The 16,244-nt window shown below is 41.1% G+C and overlaps 1 protein-coding gene across 1 annotated transcript in view; it reads right to left on the bottom strand.

Annotated features, from left to right (window-relative positions):
* The window catches only part of LOC146860507 (aminopeptidase Ey-like), a 188,991-nt gene that overhangs the window by 124,940 nt on the left and 47,807 nt on the right, over positions 1-16,244 (bottom strand). The window contains exons 3-7 of the mRNA XM_085644419.1: positions 15,703-15,839; positions 15,465-15,597; positions 7,406-7,560; positions 6,685-6,798; positions 453-596 (exon numbers count right to left, since the gene is read on the bottom strand). Coding sequence (XP_085500545.1) covers positions 453-596; positions 6,685-6,798; positions 7,406-7,560; positions 15,465-15,597; positions 15,703-15,839 — 683 coding nt within the window. The remainder of the gene's footprint in view (positions 1-452; positions 597-6,684; positions 6,799-7,405; positions 7,561-15,464; positions 15,598-15,702; positions 15,840-16,244) is intronic.

The following is a 16,244-nucleotide window of genomic DNA, read 5'->3' as shown; positions in this document are numbered from 1 at the left end:
GGACATTACCTGTGCTACCTACTGATAGTGAATGTCATGTTTGCCAATTCCTGACAGTGGCGGTCTTGCGATGATATCATTGCCACTTCCTGACATTCAGTGTCTGATGATGCTACAAGTACCACCTGCCTTGAAATTCATAGGTAAATCAGACTATTTGCAGATTGCTACAGTTTCTAAAGAGTACACAATGTGCAGCAATTGTATACCTCTACAATTCCTGGTGGCACTGCACCCAGGATAATTTGCTGCATTGCTAAACACTTATATGTCCAAGGGCAAGACCTATTGGCTATGTCAATGCTTGTTGCCCTAATTGTCCTACATCATACGTCCAAAGTTCATACTGTATTCTGACTCATAATATTTCACACCAAACATATCAATAAGTCACAGCAATACTGTCCTAATTGTCATTGACTTGGATGATCAAAAATGGCATTATTCCTTACCTTACTGTAGGAAATTGTATCAAAGACTTCACTGATTTCAGCTGGAGTGTTGATTTCTTCCTCCTTTGACGTCAGAGGATGTGAGGAAGCCAGAGCATCAACTGCCATCACTCTGTGAACATCATTTAGTACAATCAGGTCTTTCTGCAAAAAAATGGGCATTTTGTCACCCAAGGAATAACATAGGACGACATTTTTTTTGAATTCTTCATACTTCATATTTCATTTGAGCGTAGCAGAGAAATATCCAGTTGTCTGCCATTAAAAGCAGAGTTGGGAACAATAAGCGGAGGAGTTCCTTGCTGAACATAGATACCCACATATAGAAGCAATGGGGCCTTCACATGCATTTGACTCTTCATGAGTGCTGCTTCTGTATACAGGCATCCTTGGGGATGCTAGTGGTGGCAGGAGCAGCAGTACGTAGGAGGTGGGATGGCCTCCTCTCACTCAGGCCCTCTTGAAAGTCAGTAGAATGAAAGCTGGAATACTTGCTTAGTAGATGTGATGCCTTAAACTAATTTATGTGCTCATCAACAATGCAAAATAACAATGCAAAATATTAAAAATGTAGACCATTGTCAACTGCTGTGGGCTACTCAGAAAGCTCACCTAAAACATCTTCACAGGTTTTCCCTAGCTAGTGAACTTGGAGCTACTGATTCCTCTTTGTTTTGGGAATGAGCACTTCCCAAAATCCATAAAAGGTCCAATGGAGCATCTAAAATACCACTGTGAAATGCATAGTCTGAAACTCAATGGAAAAATCCAAGATCATGAGCCTGGGGAATCACCTGCAAAGAAGGAAATCTTGAAATGTAATGTTAGATTGCAAATGTTTGGAAGAAGTCGCAATGAATGTGGATGTGGTCTAACGGCTAAAGCGGGCGACCTCGAAGCTGTGGAACCGGGTTTGAGTCTCAGCAGGGGCGCTCAACATTCTGTCATTCTCTCCAAATCACTGAATCTCCCTGTGCCTAACAAAATGAATGTGTCTGTTTGTAACACAACTGGTCCTCATGTAAAGCTCTTTGATACCTTCGGTTTGAGTTTGTGCTATATAACCCCCCTCACCCCCCAACAAAATGAATCCCTATCTTGAAATGATGATAGCAGAAATTATCAGTTGAGAAGGATGGTGAGTGTTTCAAAGAGTTCACAATGTATTCTTTTCTTGAATTTGTTACAGTCAAAAACCTCCATTTGGAGGGATATCTCCAAAAAGCAAAGAGGAAGATAAATCCAGTCATGTTATAGACAGTAAAATTTGTGAAGACAGTAATCAAACTCAGAACAAGTAAATAAAATCTTCCATGCCAAAATAGAATAGTATGGTTGCGAGAAAGCCTACTGTGGCTTTGTTACTAAAATAATTCTCCAATCGCCTTAGGGAGGCAGCTTTTACAACGCAAAGGCTTTCCTACACTTGCCATTACAACAAATATATATATATATATATATATATATATATATATATATATATATATATATATATATATATATATTCACTGATAAAACCAAAGGTTACAGGGATGTTCTAAGTAGGCTCAGATTTCACCCGCGCAAAACCAGCAGCTATAGTTACCTGAGCTAACAATATCTTATGCGCCAGCAAATGCACTGCTTATGACCTCACTTATTACATCACTCATAACAACATGGTCAGTGACATCACTGATGACATCTGAAATCACATCACTGATGACACCATCCACAGGACCACCACACATCCACTCACACCGCCATACAACCTCTTGTACGTCCAATCACACACCCAAAAAACAAGTCACACCAGACAGCCCCCCTCCCGGGCTGATTTTGGCCACGGGTACCCTATCTGCTGAGGCCTGGCCTTTTTTTTTTTTTCATTATCAAAGGAAGGGGGCTGAGGGCCCCCCTCCCAGGCCGTTTTCAGCCCCAGATACCCCATCCCCTGGGACCCAGCCTCCGCTGTTGGTGTCCTGGTCACACCCAGGACACCCACTCACCACAGATAGGGAAAATGGGGGGAGTCTCAAGGCCCCATTCTCCCTGTCGGCTCCTTGCATCCTGCAGGAGCCAGCATTGGACAGAGGGAGCTCCTGAACATACAGCTCCCTCTCTCTATAAGCAATTAAGGCGTGGACACCCCGGGACAAGGCTGAAGCTGGGGAGTCCGCACTTTTAAAAAAAAAAAAACTTTTTAGCCGGATCCACGGATCCTGCAGAATTTAAAAAAAATGCTTTTTGGGGCCCTGCAGTGGGACGCACCACCAAGGGGCCTAGAGGGTCAAAATTATTCTACCCTGACCCCTTTCTTTTTTTTTTTTACATTTTTTGTGGGACTCAGTTGAAGCGAGTCCCAAGATGGCTGCCATCACTTCCTGGTTGAAGTGAGGTCATAAGCAGTGCATTGCAGGGGCATGAGTTATAGTTAGCTCACTTACTATAACGGCTGAACTTTACTGGTTTTGTACAAGTGAAACCTGAGCCTAACTATAACATCCCTGTAACCTTTGGTATTTTTCAGTGAAGTTTTATGTTTTTTTAAGTAGTAGTCAAATTTGCAGAGTGCTGGAGAAAGGGGGCAGGGTCTCTGACCAGCTCTCAGGAATCCCACTGTGTAGGACTTAAAGGAGGTATTAGGAGGGCTTCTTGGCCCCTAATGTCCCTAAGGAGTAAAACTTCATGCCCCAGCGGGTTCCCTGTGGGACCACCCCACCATACCATATTCTTAACCTGCCCCCTTTTCATTATTTTTTACTTTTATGTGGGGTTTGATGTCAAGCCGAGTCCCAAGATGGCTGCCAACACTTCCTGGTTCAAGAGGTGGAATCCAATAAAATTTTAGTGGTATCCACGAGCCCAATGCAAGGACTCATGCCTCCAGATATCTATATTTTTAAAACTGTAATATCGCTGAAACTCTTGAACGGATTACATTAAATCACAAACAGCACACTTTCAGGACCAACATCTAGCTTTCTGCCAAATTTTGTGTGATTTCGTTCAGCAGTACGGGCTGTAGTCATGTTAAAAAAATTAATAATCCCCATAGACATAACAAAAAGAAGAAGCTTTTTTGGAGCCCCCTGTTTTCTTGGCCCCCACTTGACGGATCACCCCGAAACTTTCAACAGAGCGCTGAACTAAAAAGAGGAAGTCTTTTCAATATTTTCAAACAAAAAATGCTTTTCCCATGGAAACTCTGGTCCTAACCCACTGGCATATATATATATATATATATATATATATATATATATATATATATATATATATATATATATATATATATATATATATATGTATATGTATATATATAAATTCACTTAAAAAACCATAGGTTTCACACATGTTATAGTTAGGTGGATATTTCACTCGTAAAAAACCAATGAAATTCCACCGTTATAGTTAGTTCAGATAACTATAACTCGCGCGCCCGCAATCCTCTGCTCATGACGTCACATATTACATCACTCATGACATGGTCAGTGGCATCACTCATGACATCACTGATGACATCATCCTTGTGATAGAGTGGCGGTCGCGCGAGTTATAGTTATCTGAACTAACTATAACGGTGGAATTTCATTGGTTTTTTAAGAGTGAAATATCCACCTAACTATAACATGTGTGAAACCTATGGTTTTTTAAGTGAATTTGCAAGGTTTTTTAAATGCTAATTCCTAACTATAACGTGTGTGAAACCTATGGTTTTTTCAGTGAATTTGTACGTTTTTTTAAATACTAAGTTATGTATGTATTATTATTTTTTTTATATATTTATTTTTCAATAAATTACGTATTAAATATTTTTTTTGTTTAATGGTTTTTCGCCGTGCGCGCACGGTGCGCGCACCCCCGCAATTTTTTTAAAAAAAATGTAAATGTTTTTTTCTGCCTTCGGGGTCCTTCAGGGACCCCCTGACAAAGGCTAGGGGGTCAGGAACTCTCTACCCTGCCCCCTTTTCACGTTCGCCACCTTCCTTTTCCACTCTCGCACTGAAAACAAACAAAATGGTGGCCGACACTTCCTGATTTCGACCGATTCGAACGTTGACTGACATGTAACAACCAATCAGAATTACGCTTGCGCACGTTAGGGTGCGCGCACGGTGCGCGCACGGTGCGCTGCTATAGATATGTATGTGCTTTTAAATGCAATTTTCTCAGGAACTACTGAACAGATTGACTCCATATATGCAAAAGGCACATCCCTGACCTGAGGACTACCTCTCTGCCAAATTTCAAGTAATTCAGTTCAGCCGTTCGGGCTGTACCTTCGACTAAAGGTCCTATGGGAAAATGCATGGGGAAAACGCGTTTTGGGACCCCCCTTTTTTCTCGGCCCCCGCTTGACGAATCCCCCAGAGACTTTCAGGGTAGGAGCTGAGCGGAGCGCCCCATTAGTTTTGAAAATTTCGCAAAGATTCGTCAACCGGCGCCAAAGTTATTCAAAATAGAATTTTGAGATTTCCTATGGAAACACGGTCCTAACTATAACTATCTACTGGCGACCGTCAGTAGATAATATATATATCCAAAGTCGCCTCATCAAAGAAACAACAAGGGACTCAGCGGGCAGTACTCAGGTAGGTTTACTTATATACTATATTATAGAATAACGCGTTTCGGATTTGTCATTCGTCAAATGTTTTAGTTCCCCATACTGGCGCCAAATGCAGTCCCTCTTTAAATGCATAGTACATCATCCCCATTGGTGAAATCAAAAGACTGCAGATTCCAGCATCCTTCATGGCAGATGATGGAAATGGCTGCCAGAATCCAGAAAAGTTTCTCTTTGAACTGGGTCACCGTCCTGTGCTGCCCAACGCCTCACCGTGAAGTCACGGTCCCATCTAGGCCGGATATTCGCCCTCCCGTGGCCGCAGCGTTCCAAACAAACGATCGATCCCTCGACACACCTCCAATGTGCCACACATGTGCTTGGTTCGTAAGGGCAGGTCCCCTCAAATGCGCTGTGGCCCCACAAACAATATCCAAACAAAGTTGCCTCATCAAAGAAACAACAAGGGACTCAGCGGGCAGTACTCGGGTAGGTTTATTCAGGAACATTATGTCATAACGCGTTTCGGATTTGTTCTTCGTCAGATGCCTTTGTTCCCCATACCATATATATATATATATATATTTTGTTTTTTATTGTACATTGTGCAATACTGGAATTTGCAATGTATGAAGTTGCAGGCGTTTTCTAACCTGGAATATGAAAAGTATTCTGTTGTTGTCCATTACGTTAACGTTAATATCTAGGGTGAGTGGAGAATGTTGTGCAAACTTGACAAAGGCTTATTAGCTGAAACGCGTTGTTCTGCACAATAAACATTTGTGCCTTCACTTGGAGTGCTGCATCCGTCATTCTGGATTTTCAGAATGGTTTTTGTTGTTAATAATTAATGGCTGCTGCTGCCATCACTGGCACCGGACCGGCACTGCGAGGCTAGTTACGGCATATTAGCTGCTCACTTGTTTTTTATATAATATATATATATATATATATATATATATATATCATGTGATTAAGGCTTCTTTGAAGCCGAAACGCGTTGTGGCGGCAGTGCCGGTTTAAAGAAAATAAAATAATCAGCACTTAAATCTGGGTCCGTACCGTCTTTTACGCAGCGCCTGGGAAGTGGAGTACTGCGACGGATTGCCTGTGCATATATATATGTATATATGTATATATACATATGTATATATACACACACACACACTATCTTTTGGGTTAAGACGTCATGGTTTACAGTGAATTATGAATATATAAAGTAGACTTGTCCTATATGACAAAGGCACTTTTCTCTCCCATGTGTCACTGCAGTGTGTTTAACTTGCAGCCCAGCTAGAGGACAGTGGAGCTTCTGGAAGGCCTATATTTTTTGTCATATATGTGGGTGGTGTAAGTATACATTGCAGCCCACTCATGACATTTAACGTCCATGCCAGAAGAGCCTTTTCTGAACCATCTATCAGGGTCCCATAGGATTGTCAAAAAGACCAATCGAATGAAACCAACTTTATCAATACCATTTCAGTTAGTTTCGTGTACATGTACACTGCAGCAATGATAAGTAGTGACACAAGGCACATAATCTTAATACCAGCAAAAAAAGAATTCATGAAGAGGTGAAATAAAGAAATGGGGTCCACCGTGCAGAAAAAACAAATCAAATTAGCTGAATTTTTTATATTTGTTATTGAAATCGGATATAGATGTTTTTTTCTGAAAACGTACAATGTTCCATGATGGTTCAGCATTGTCAGCTCCAAGATATTGCACGTAGGAGGCAAAGCCTTCATTCAGCCAGAGGTCATTCCACCACCTTACTGTCACTAGATTTCCAAACCACTAGGGTGTAAAAACAAAACACAGGGATTAGCAAGGTATGAAAACTGCCTCTCATAATCTGTTTATAGAAAGTTTAAAAATGTGACTTGGTCTATCTCTAAACTACTGACATGAAACGCAATTGAAAATACAAGTAATATCAAGTTTCACCTTTAATCAATAATGTTAAAGTAAATAACAGATGACAACAGCACTGGATCAAGGATTCTTCATTTACTCTGGATGAGAAGCAGACAATAGCTTTAGCTGTTGGGTGAACAACATTCGCAGATATCTGTGACTGTCATTGTTTGTGCTTGCTCTTTCTGTTTAAGTGACATGATGCACCAGGGATAATCCACTGTAATTTTCTTACGGTGTATATCATATAGAAAACCCAAACTTTGTCAATTCAAGAACTAAACAGGTTATTTAAACAAAGTGTGCCTCTGATGTAAATCTTAATACAGAGGCATAGGCCTACAGCTTTCAGAAGAAATTGTACAGGTTTTCTATTTTCAGTTCCGTGTCTATATATTTAGAATTACTAAATGTCACAAACGAAAAAGAAATAAGAAAAGAACACAGCAGTATGAAGTTTGTAATAGAATTCAGAGACTGACTTTACCTGATGTGCAAGCTCATGAGCTATTACTGATACCACTCTCTCCTTGTTCCCAATGGATGATACTGACGGGTCATACAGCAGGGCCGTCTCCCTGTATGTTACTAGTCCCCAATTCTCCATTGCTCCTGCATTAAAGTCAGGCAGAGCGATCTGGTCTGAAACAGATGTTATTCATTTTTAGGAAGGCGGTGAACTACTCATATGGCAATTTTGTTAAGATGTCACAATTTGAGTATTGCCGATAAAAATATGAATCACATCAACTCCAATGTAGAGAAAACAACAGCTTCTTCTGACCTAAAATTTATCTTCGTAAAAAAAAAACAGAACGTATGCGGAATATTCTGAGTGTTTGTCCTCTGTGGGAATCCTTCTCAATGGCTCAGATCATAAATCCATATATTCCATTGCATTAATCCTAAGCATTAAGCACACAATTGTGCTATGCTTGGCTGAAAGCTAACATGCTGTCGCTCGATTGCTCCAGTTCCTACTCATGAATGAGAATGGGCAGCTCCTAGTCACTACTATCCTTTTATCAGACCTTGAGAGGCATAAAGCCTATTAGTGCAAGTGTGAAGATGCTGGTCATACCTTGATGAATGTGTGACTACAGAAAGATATTTTTGCAAACAAAGTCCACAAGCCATAGCCCTAATTTAAACTATTACTTGCACCCATGCCATGCACAATTTTCTCGTCAATAATTTTACAGAACATGTTGCCATATAAGATGTTATGAGTGATGTAATATGTGGGGTAATTAGCAGTGCATGGTGAGGGCGCAGCCCTGTGGCCAACCCCTCACATGCATACAACCCGTGGGCCCCCTCCCTGACTGTGCTTGGCCCCAGGGATCCCGTCCTTAACCCCATCCCCCAGGGTCCGGTGCATTTTTTAGGGTTAGGGGTGCATGTCCCACTCCTTCGGGCAAATGCAGACCCGGGACCCCCATCCCCAGGGCCAGGTGTATTTTTTAGGGGGGTATGTGGTCCCCTTCCTGCTCTGATTTGGCCCCAGGGACACCATCCCCTACAGATCACCAATATATTTCTGGGGAGGGGGGCACATAGACCCCCTCCCCAGGCCAAGTTCACCCCCCGGGAACCCTATCCCCCAGGGCCTGGCCGTATTAAAATGTGGGAAGGGCGGCACACAGCCCCCAACCTGGGCCACTTCCAGCCCTGGTGTCCAATTTCCCAGGGCCCGGTCAAAGTTAATAAGGAGGAGTGAGCATTCAGAAACCCTCCCTGGGCCTATATCAGACCCGGGAACCCCAGCACCCAGGGCCCGACCATTAACTAAAGGGGGAGTGGGGCCGCATGGCCCCCTAACTGGGCTGATTTTGGCACCAGGGACCCCACCACCCAGGGCCTGGCAAAGAAAAAGTGGGTGCCCTTGTGCCCACCCAGGTCGCCCACCATCTCCTCATTGGAGGCAATGGGAGGAGTCCCAAGGCCCCCACAACCCCAGCCAGCCCCCCACACCCAGCAGGAACTGCCATTGCTCCCAAACGCAGGGAGCAACTAACTAAAAATGCTGCTCCCTGCAGGTGGGAGCAATATTCTGAAACTTTTTCCCTGCCCTGCATTTTTAAATCTCCTGGGAGCAGACTTCATGTTTGTTCTCGGTTGGTGGGAGCTTTGAAACTGCTCCCTCTAAGCAAGAGCAAACAGGTTTCCCAGCCTGCGCCAGTGTGGGCAGGGAAACTGCGATGTTTTAAAAAGTTTGTGAAGATTTGTCAAATAGCGCCAAAGTTATTAGGAAAAAAAACCGATTTTCCTATGGAAACTAGCTCCTTACTATAACTATGTACTAGTGACTGCCAGTATATAGTATAATATATATATATATATATATATATATATATATATTCACTGAAAAAACCATAGGTTTCACACATGTTATAGTTAGCGGAAATTTTACTGATAAAAAACCAATGAAATTCCCCCGTTATAGTTACTGCAGGCAACTATAACTCACGCGACCGCAATCCTCTGCTGATGCTAATACTGTATTTAGACACTTATTTGCCCATGTCTTCTTCCATACATTTTTAGCTATACATATATTACAAATATTTTTTTTTCATAAAGACACATATGTCATCAGCAGAAGATTGCGGTCGCGTGAGTTATAGTTGCCTGCAGTAACTATAACGGGGGAATTTCATTGGTTTTTTATCAGTAAAATTTCCGCTAACTATAACATGTGTGAAACCTATGGTTTTTTCAGTGAATTTGCAAGGTTTTTTAAATGCTAATTCCTAACTATAACGTGTGTGAAACCTATGGTTTTTTCAGTGAATTTGTACGTTTTTTTAAATGCTTAGTTACTTTACGCCATTCGTGGCGTGCGCGCCCACTTAACGCAGTTCGTTCTGTGCGCGCACGGTGCGCTTCGCGCACCGCGCGCCCACTTTACGCAGTTAGTGCCATGCACGCACGGTGGGCACGCGGTGCGCTACGCGCACCGCGTGCCCACATTACGCTAGATGGGCCATGTACGCACGATGCGCTTCGCGCACGGTGCGCACATGGAGGACATATGATGCACTTCGTTTTGAAAGGTAATATTTAAATTTTTCGTGTTTTTTATAAGCCATGCACAAATGGTGCCCTTCGGGCACCACTTGCACACAGGGTGGCGAGAGTGTGGATAATTTTGTTTTTAATTTTTTTTTTTTTAATATTTTAGTTTATCTCATAGGTGATAAGCCATGCACAATTGGTGGCCTTCGGACAACCGATTGCACACGGGGTGGAGAGAGTGTGGATGATTTTTTTTTTTAAATAATTTTTTACCGTACGCGTACGGTAAGCGTAATCGGCGAAATTACCGAAAAAATAAAAATTCCGTTTTTGGCCTTGGGGGATCTTTGGGGACTCCCTCAACATGCCTATGTGTGTGGGAGCTGTCTAAACAGCCCCTTTACATGTTTTTGGGCTTTAAATTTTAAAAATCGCTCTCAGTGCGAGAGAGAAAATGGCGGCCGCCGCTTCCTGGTTTTGGCCGATTCGAATGTTTACTAAGATCTAAGAGCCAATCAGAATCGCGCTCGCGCACGCCACCGTACGCGTACGGTAAGCGTACCGTAAGCGCACCGTAAGCTGGCTCAGATATATATATTGATTTAAAGGCTATTTTCTCAGAATCTACTGAACAGATTTACACCAAACCTACAAAAGGCACTTCCTTGACCTGAGGACTACCTCTCTGCCAAATTATTCTGTTCAGCCGTTCGGGCTGTAGCCCTGTCTAAAGGTCCTATGGAAAAATGCATGGGAAAAACGCGTTTTGGGACCCCCCTTTTATCTCAGCCCCCGCTTGACGAATCCCCCCGAGACTTTCAGGGTAGGAGCGGAGCGTAGCGCCCCACCTATTTTGAAAAATTCGCGAGGATTCGTCGACTGAATCTAGGATCCAGTCCTGTGGATCCAGTCCTGTGGTTAGAAAAGTAATCCATAAAGTAACTATTTGCATGTAACTAGAAATTCCCATTGAGCTCAATGTTACATTGTGTTTGAAATTGTGTTGCCCATTGCAACAACTGTAACTACTGTACTTAAAAGTCTGTTGCCTATTTGCAAAGTATTTATACTAAAGTAATTCATTCTGAGAAAGTATATTTTGTAATGTAATGTATAATGTAATTATAATGTAATTTAAAAAATAAAAATATCTAAAAAATAAATAGTTTAAAAAATTTATGAAATCAGTATCAAAAAAATCAATATAAAATTAATACATGTAAAAATTGTCATTTACAAAACCTTTGAAATTCACTGAAAAAACCATAGGTTTCAGGCACGTTATAGTTAGGAATTAGCATTTAAAAAACCTTAGAAATTCACTGAAAAAACCATAGGTTTCAGGTTTGTTATAGTTAGTTGGACATTTCTCTCATACAAAACCATTGAAATTCCCCTGTTATACTTAGTTCAGCTAACTATAACTCGCGCGCCCACAATACACTGCTGATGACGTCACATATTACATCATTCATGACATGGTCAGTGACATCACTCATTATATCACTGATGACATCTCAAATGACATCACTGATGACATCATCATTGTGATAGAGTGGCAGACCTCCTCTCACCATAATAGAACCTTTGATACACACACTCAAAAACAGAAACTAACATTTTCAAATGAATGAACATAGCAATACCACTTACAACACACCAATTCAGTAATTCCAAGATCTACACACATATCCACTCATTCACCAACAGTCCTATACAGTCACTCATACATGTACTCACTCATCATACTTATACACCTATACATCCTGTTACACAGTGACACTCATCCATGGAGTTACTCAGACATATAGTCACACATGCAAACAAAGTATCAAACATCCATTAAATTGCATATATACAGTTATGCACATACCACCACACTTACTGCTACAGAAACTTACACATACTTACTCTCTTAAGCAATCACTTATAGAAACACAGACTAATTTATACAGGAACTCTTCCAATCTCTCTCTCTCACATATACTCACTTATATACACCAATACTCACAGATACTAGTTTAAAACATATGTAGTTACTCATAAAGACACTATTAAGACAGTCATTCACCCACTAACACACCCATACACACACTCATCCACCCATACAGTGCTGCACACATGCTGTCTTCAACACATACAAACAGTGAGTCACTCATTCATGCATCTATGCACTATGTAATACCCCCCACCGAATCATACAGACACTCAGACACTCATACTGATACTCAAAAAACCAACTAATAACCTAGATAGACACTCATGTAGCTACTCAACAACCCATGCAGCAACTTATACACAAAATGAGAGACTGATACAGATATTTACATATTTAAAGATTACTTACTAACCCATGTATTCACTAAGATACACTTAATCAGTCAGTTATTGAATCAATTTTCCCCAAACAAATTCATCCATTTAGACACTTATATACCCATTTATTCTTCCATCGACCTTGAGATACACATATATAAAACATATTTGATTTTCAGTAAAACACACATTCACTGGATGATGTCATCAGTGATGTCATGAGTGATGTAATTTGAGATGTCATGAGTGATGTCATGAGTGATGTCACTGACCATGTCATGAGTGATGTAATATGTGACATCATTAGCAGTGCATTGCGGGCGCTCGAGTTATAGTTAGCTGAACTAACTATAACGGGGGAATTTCAATAGTTTTGTACGAGAGAAATGTCCAACTAACTATAACACACCTGAAACCTATGGTTTCTTCAGTGAATATATATATCTATATATGTATATATATATATATATGTATATATATTCACTGAAAAAACCATAGGTTTCACACACGTTATAGTTAGGAATTAGCATTTAAAAAACATTGCAAATTCACTTAAAAAACCATAGGTTTCACACAAGTTATAGTTAGCTGTACATTTCACTCGTAAAAAACCAATGAAATTCCACGTTATAGTTAGATCAGGTAACTATAACTCGCGCACCCGCAATGCACTGCTGATGACGTCACATATTACATCACTCATGACATGGTCAGTGACATCACTCATGACATCAATGATGACATCTGAAATGACACATTGTGCATTGCGGTCGCGCAAGTTATAGTTACCTGATCTAACTATAACGTGTGTGAAACCTATGGTTTTTTCAGTGAATTTGTACGGTTTTTTAAATGCTAAGTTATGTATTTATTTTTAATTTTTGCGCATTTCGTACCGTGCACGCCTCGCCATTTTTTACAAAATATCAATTGTTTTTTTCTCCCTTGGGGGTCCTTAGATTTCTATATTAAATGTGATTGTTAATTCTTTTTTTTTTTTTTACCGTACGCGTACGGTAAGCTTACCGTACGCGTACTCCGCGATTTTTTAAAAAAATTTTTACATTTATTTTTCATACTTTTTGGTCCTTCGTGAACCCCCTGACGAACGCTAGGGGGTCTGCAACTCTCTTCGTTGCCCCCTTTTCATGTTATCAACCTTTGTTTTTCAGTGCGAGAGACAGAAAATGGCGGCCGATACGTTCTGATTTCGACCGATTCGAATGTTTACAGTCATGTAACCACCAATCAGAATTGAGCTCGCGCACGGCACCGTACGCATACGGTAAGCTTACCGTAAGCGCACGGAGCGCGCTTATAGATATATATATTGATTTAAATGCTATTTTCTCAGGACCTACTGAACAGATTTACACCAGACCTGCAAAAGGCACATCCCTGACCTGAGGACTACCTCTCTGCCCAATTTCAAGTAATTCTGTTCAGCCGTTCGGGCTGTAGCTCGGACTAAAGGTCCTATGGGAAAATGCATGGGGAAAACGCGTTTTGGGACCCCCCTTTTTTCTCAGCCCCCGCTTGACGAATCCCCCCGAGACTTTCAGGGTAGGAGCGGAGCGTAGCGCCCCATTAGTTTTGAAAAATTTGCGAGGATTCGTCAACCGGCGCCAAAGTTATTCCAAATAGAATGTTGCGGATATCCTATGGAAACACGGTCCTAACTATAACTATCTACTGGCGACCGCCAGTAGATAATATATATACATACACACACATATATATATATATATATATATATATATATATATATATATATATATATATATATATATATATAATATAAATATATATATACATATTTACAGTGATTCAATATACTTGTGTGGTAGTGTAGTGAGAAGTTTCCACCATGGTCTGTGTATGGTGTGCAGTGATGTTTTGTAGCTTAGTATGATGTGAAGTTCAACAGTATAGGGCCTCACTTATGAAAAGTGACGCATCACTGCGTGAAAACAGTGATGCGTCACTTTTCACTGCGCCCTCCCTGCGACTCCAGTGATGCGTCATATTTACAGTATGACGCATCATGTCACAAGGAGTCACAGATACGTCAGTATTTCTGACATATCTGTAGGCGCAAAAGTGACGCATTGCTGGAGTGTGTCACAAAAGTGACGCAACTCCAGCAATGTGTCCTTTCACATGGGGCAAGCCCCATGTGATAGGGCCTGCGTCAGTCTTACGCCTGCTGTGAGGCAGGCGTAAGATATTGACGCATTTGCACCCTAGAAGTGGCGCAGTGAAATCTCGTAGATTTCACTGCGTCACTTCTACGATGCTTACTTACGTGGGAACGCCCACCCTGCATACATTATACCTGACGGAGGTATAATGTAGCCAGGGGTTGACAAAGTGACGCATTTAGGTGAATGCGTCACTTTGTAAATATGGCGCATCATGGCGCATGTTTTACACCACTGGTGCATCACAAAAAGTGACGCACCAGTGGCGCAAAAGTGACGCAGGGGCTCATAAATGAGCCCCATAGTGTTTTGAAGAAAATGAGTGGTGGGATAAGATGATGTGTTGCTGTGAAGTATTGGTTGATGGTTGTGCGATGGCAAGTGTTGTTATATTATGTAGACTAGCATCATGTGGCATTATATGGTGTGATGGGGTGTAGTCTTCTAAGGTGTGGTTCTTAGTCACTTGGCATCATTTACTATTAATGTGATCTTTCATGTTGCATGCTGTCCTGTGGTGTGGTGTGGACCGATATTCGGATTTATCCATTCAGGATAAGGTTTAGTTTTGGAATTCCTCAGATACCCAAATCCCTTGGGTCATACTGAGGATTTGCAGACAAGCAGGGATGTTGGTAAATTTAACACTGTATTTTCTCCTTTCAGGCACATACAATGGAGCTCATAGTGGAATGCTTCACTAGCAACGACCAATCATCAAAAAATAGTGTGGAGGCAATATACATCCTCAGGGTTATAGATCAGAAAAGAGGTTTACGTCTATAAATCAGCACTTGAAGCAAATCATATGCATTGTATGGTGTATAGCCTTTGTAGGACCACGTAAATAATGAGCCGTTTGGCATAATAAACAATGTTGTGACCTGTATAATTCTCAAGAGTTATAGATTTCTACTTCTGCATTTAGTCTTGTTGGTGTTTTTATCTCCTTTTCAAACACATTCAATCATTGCAGTAGCACTAAATAAGATGCATACAAGATCTGCTCACCTGACTTTGGCAATGGGTAGGACACATTGTAATAACTCTGAAAGAATTCTAGAATTGGCCCTGTTACATTTAAGGCATATTCTCCTTGATTTTCTTTAATTGCTTTCTCGCGACCATATATCCGGACCTGAAACTAAATGAGGTTGACACGTTAATGGATGGGTGCTTTTAGAGGATTGTTTTCATAAAAGGCATAATTAGGAAGAAGAGAGGTGTTTGCACATGAAATTCCATTTACCTTTTGACCAGGGTCTGCTTTCTCAATGTAATCAAAATCACACACGATAAAGGCCAGGAGGTAGGTGGACATCTTTGGAGTTTCTTTAAACTTGGTCACGCTCCATGTTGACCCTGCTTCTTGAATTGTTGTTGTGCCTATGAGAACATTAATATAGACTGTGATAGTAAACATCATCATACACATTTTTGATCTTACTTCCCATTTTGTTTTAGTTGTATTCCCCTTGAAATTCCTATCAGTGTAACACAATTACTTTTCATATTTTTTGCTACTTTACCTCCTAACACTCTGACTTAATTTAGACTTTGGGATGTAGTCAACCCTTTTCATTAAACACTAGAACCAAACTTCAGTGCACTTTCTGTCATAGAGGGAGGGCAAGGGTTCTGCAGACCTCTGGAGGTCGCTTTAATCATCGGACAGAGCCAGGTATTCCATCTACCGGTTCACCTGGTAGTGCCTGTCTCTAGCACAATGGAATAGTTTCTGTAAGTGCTTATTGTGCACTTCAACTGCTTGTGTGCATGAGGTCCACAATT

Source organism: Triturus cristatus, chromosome 3_1, assembly GCF_964204655.1.
Source record: "Triturus cristatus chromosome 3_1, aTriCri1.1, whole genome shotgun sequence".
NCBI lineage: Eukaryota > Metazoa > Chordata > Amphibia > Caudata > Salamandridae > Triturus > Triturus cristatus.
Note: the sequence above shows the minus strand (reverse complement) of the source record. Positions and strands in the feature narration are given on the sequence as shown.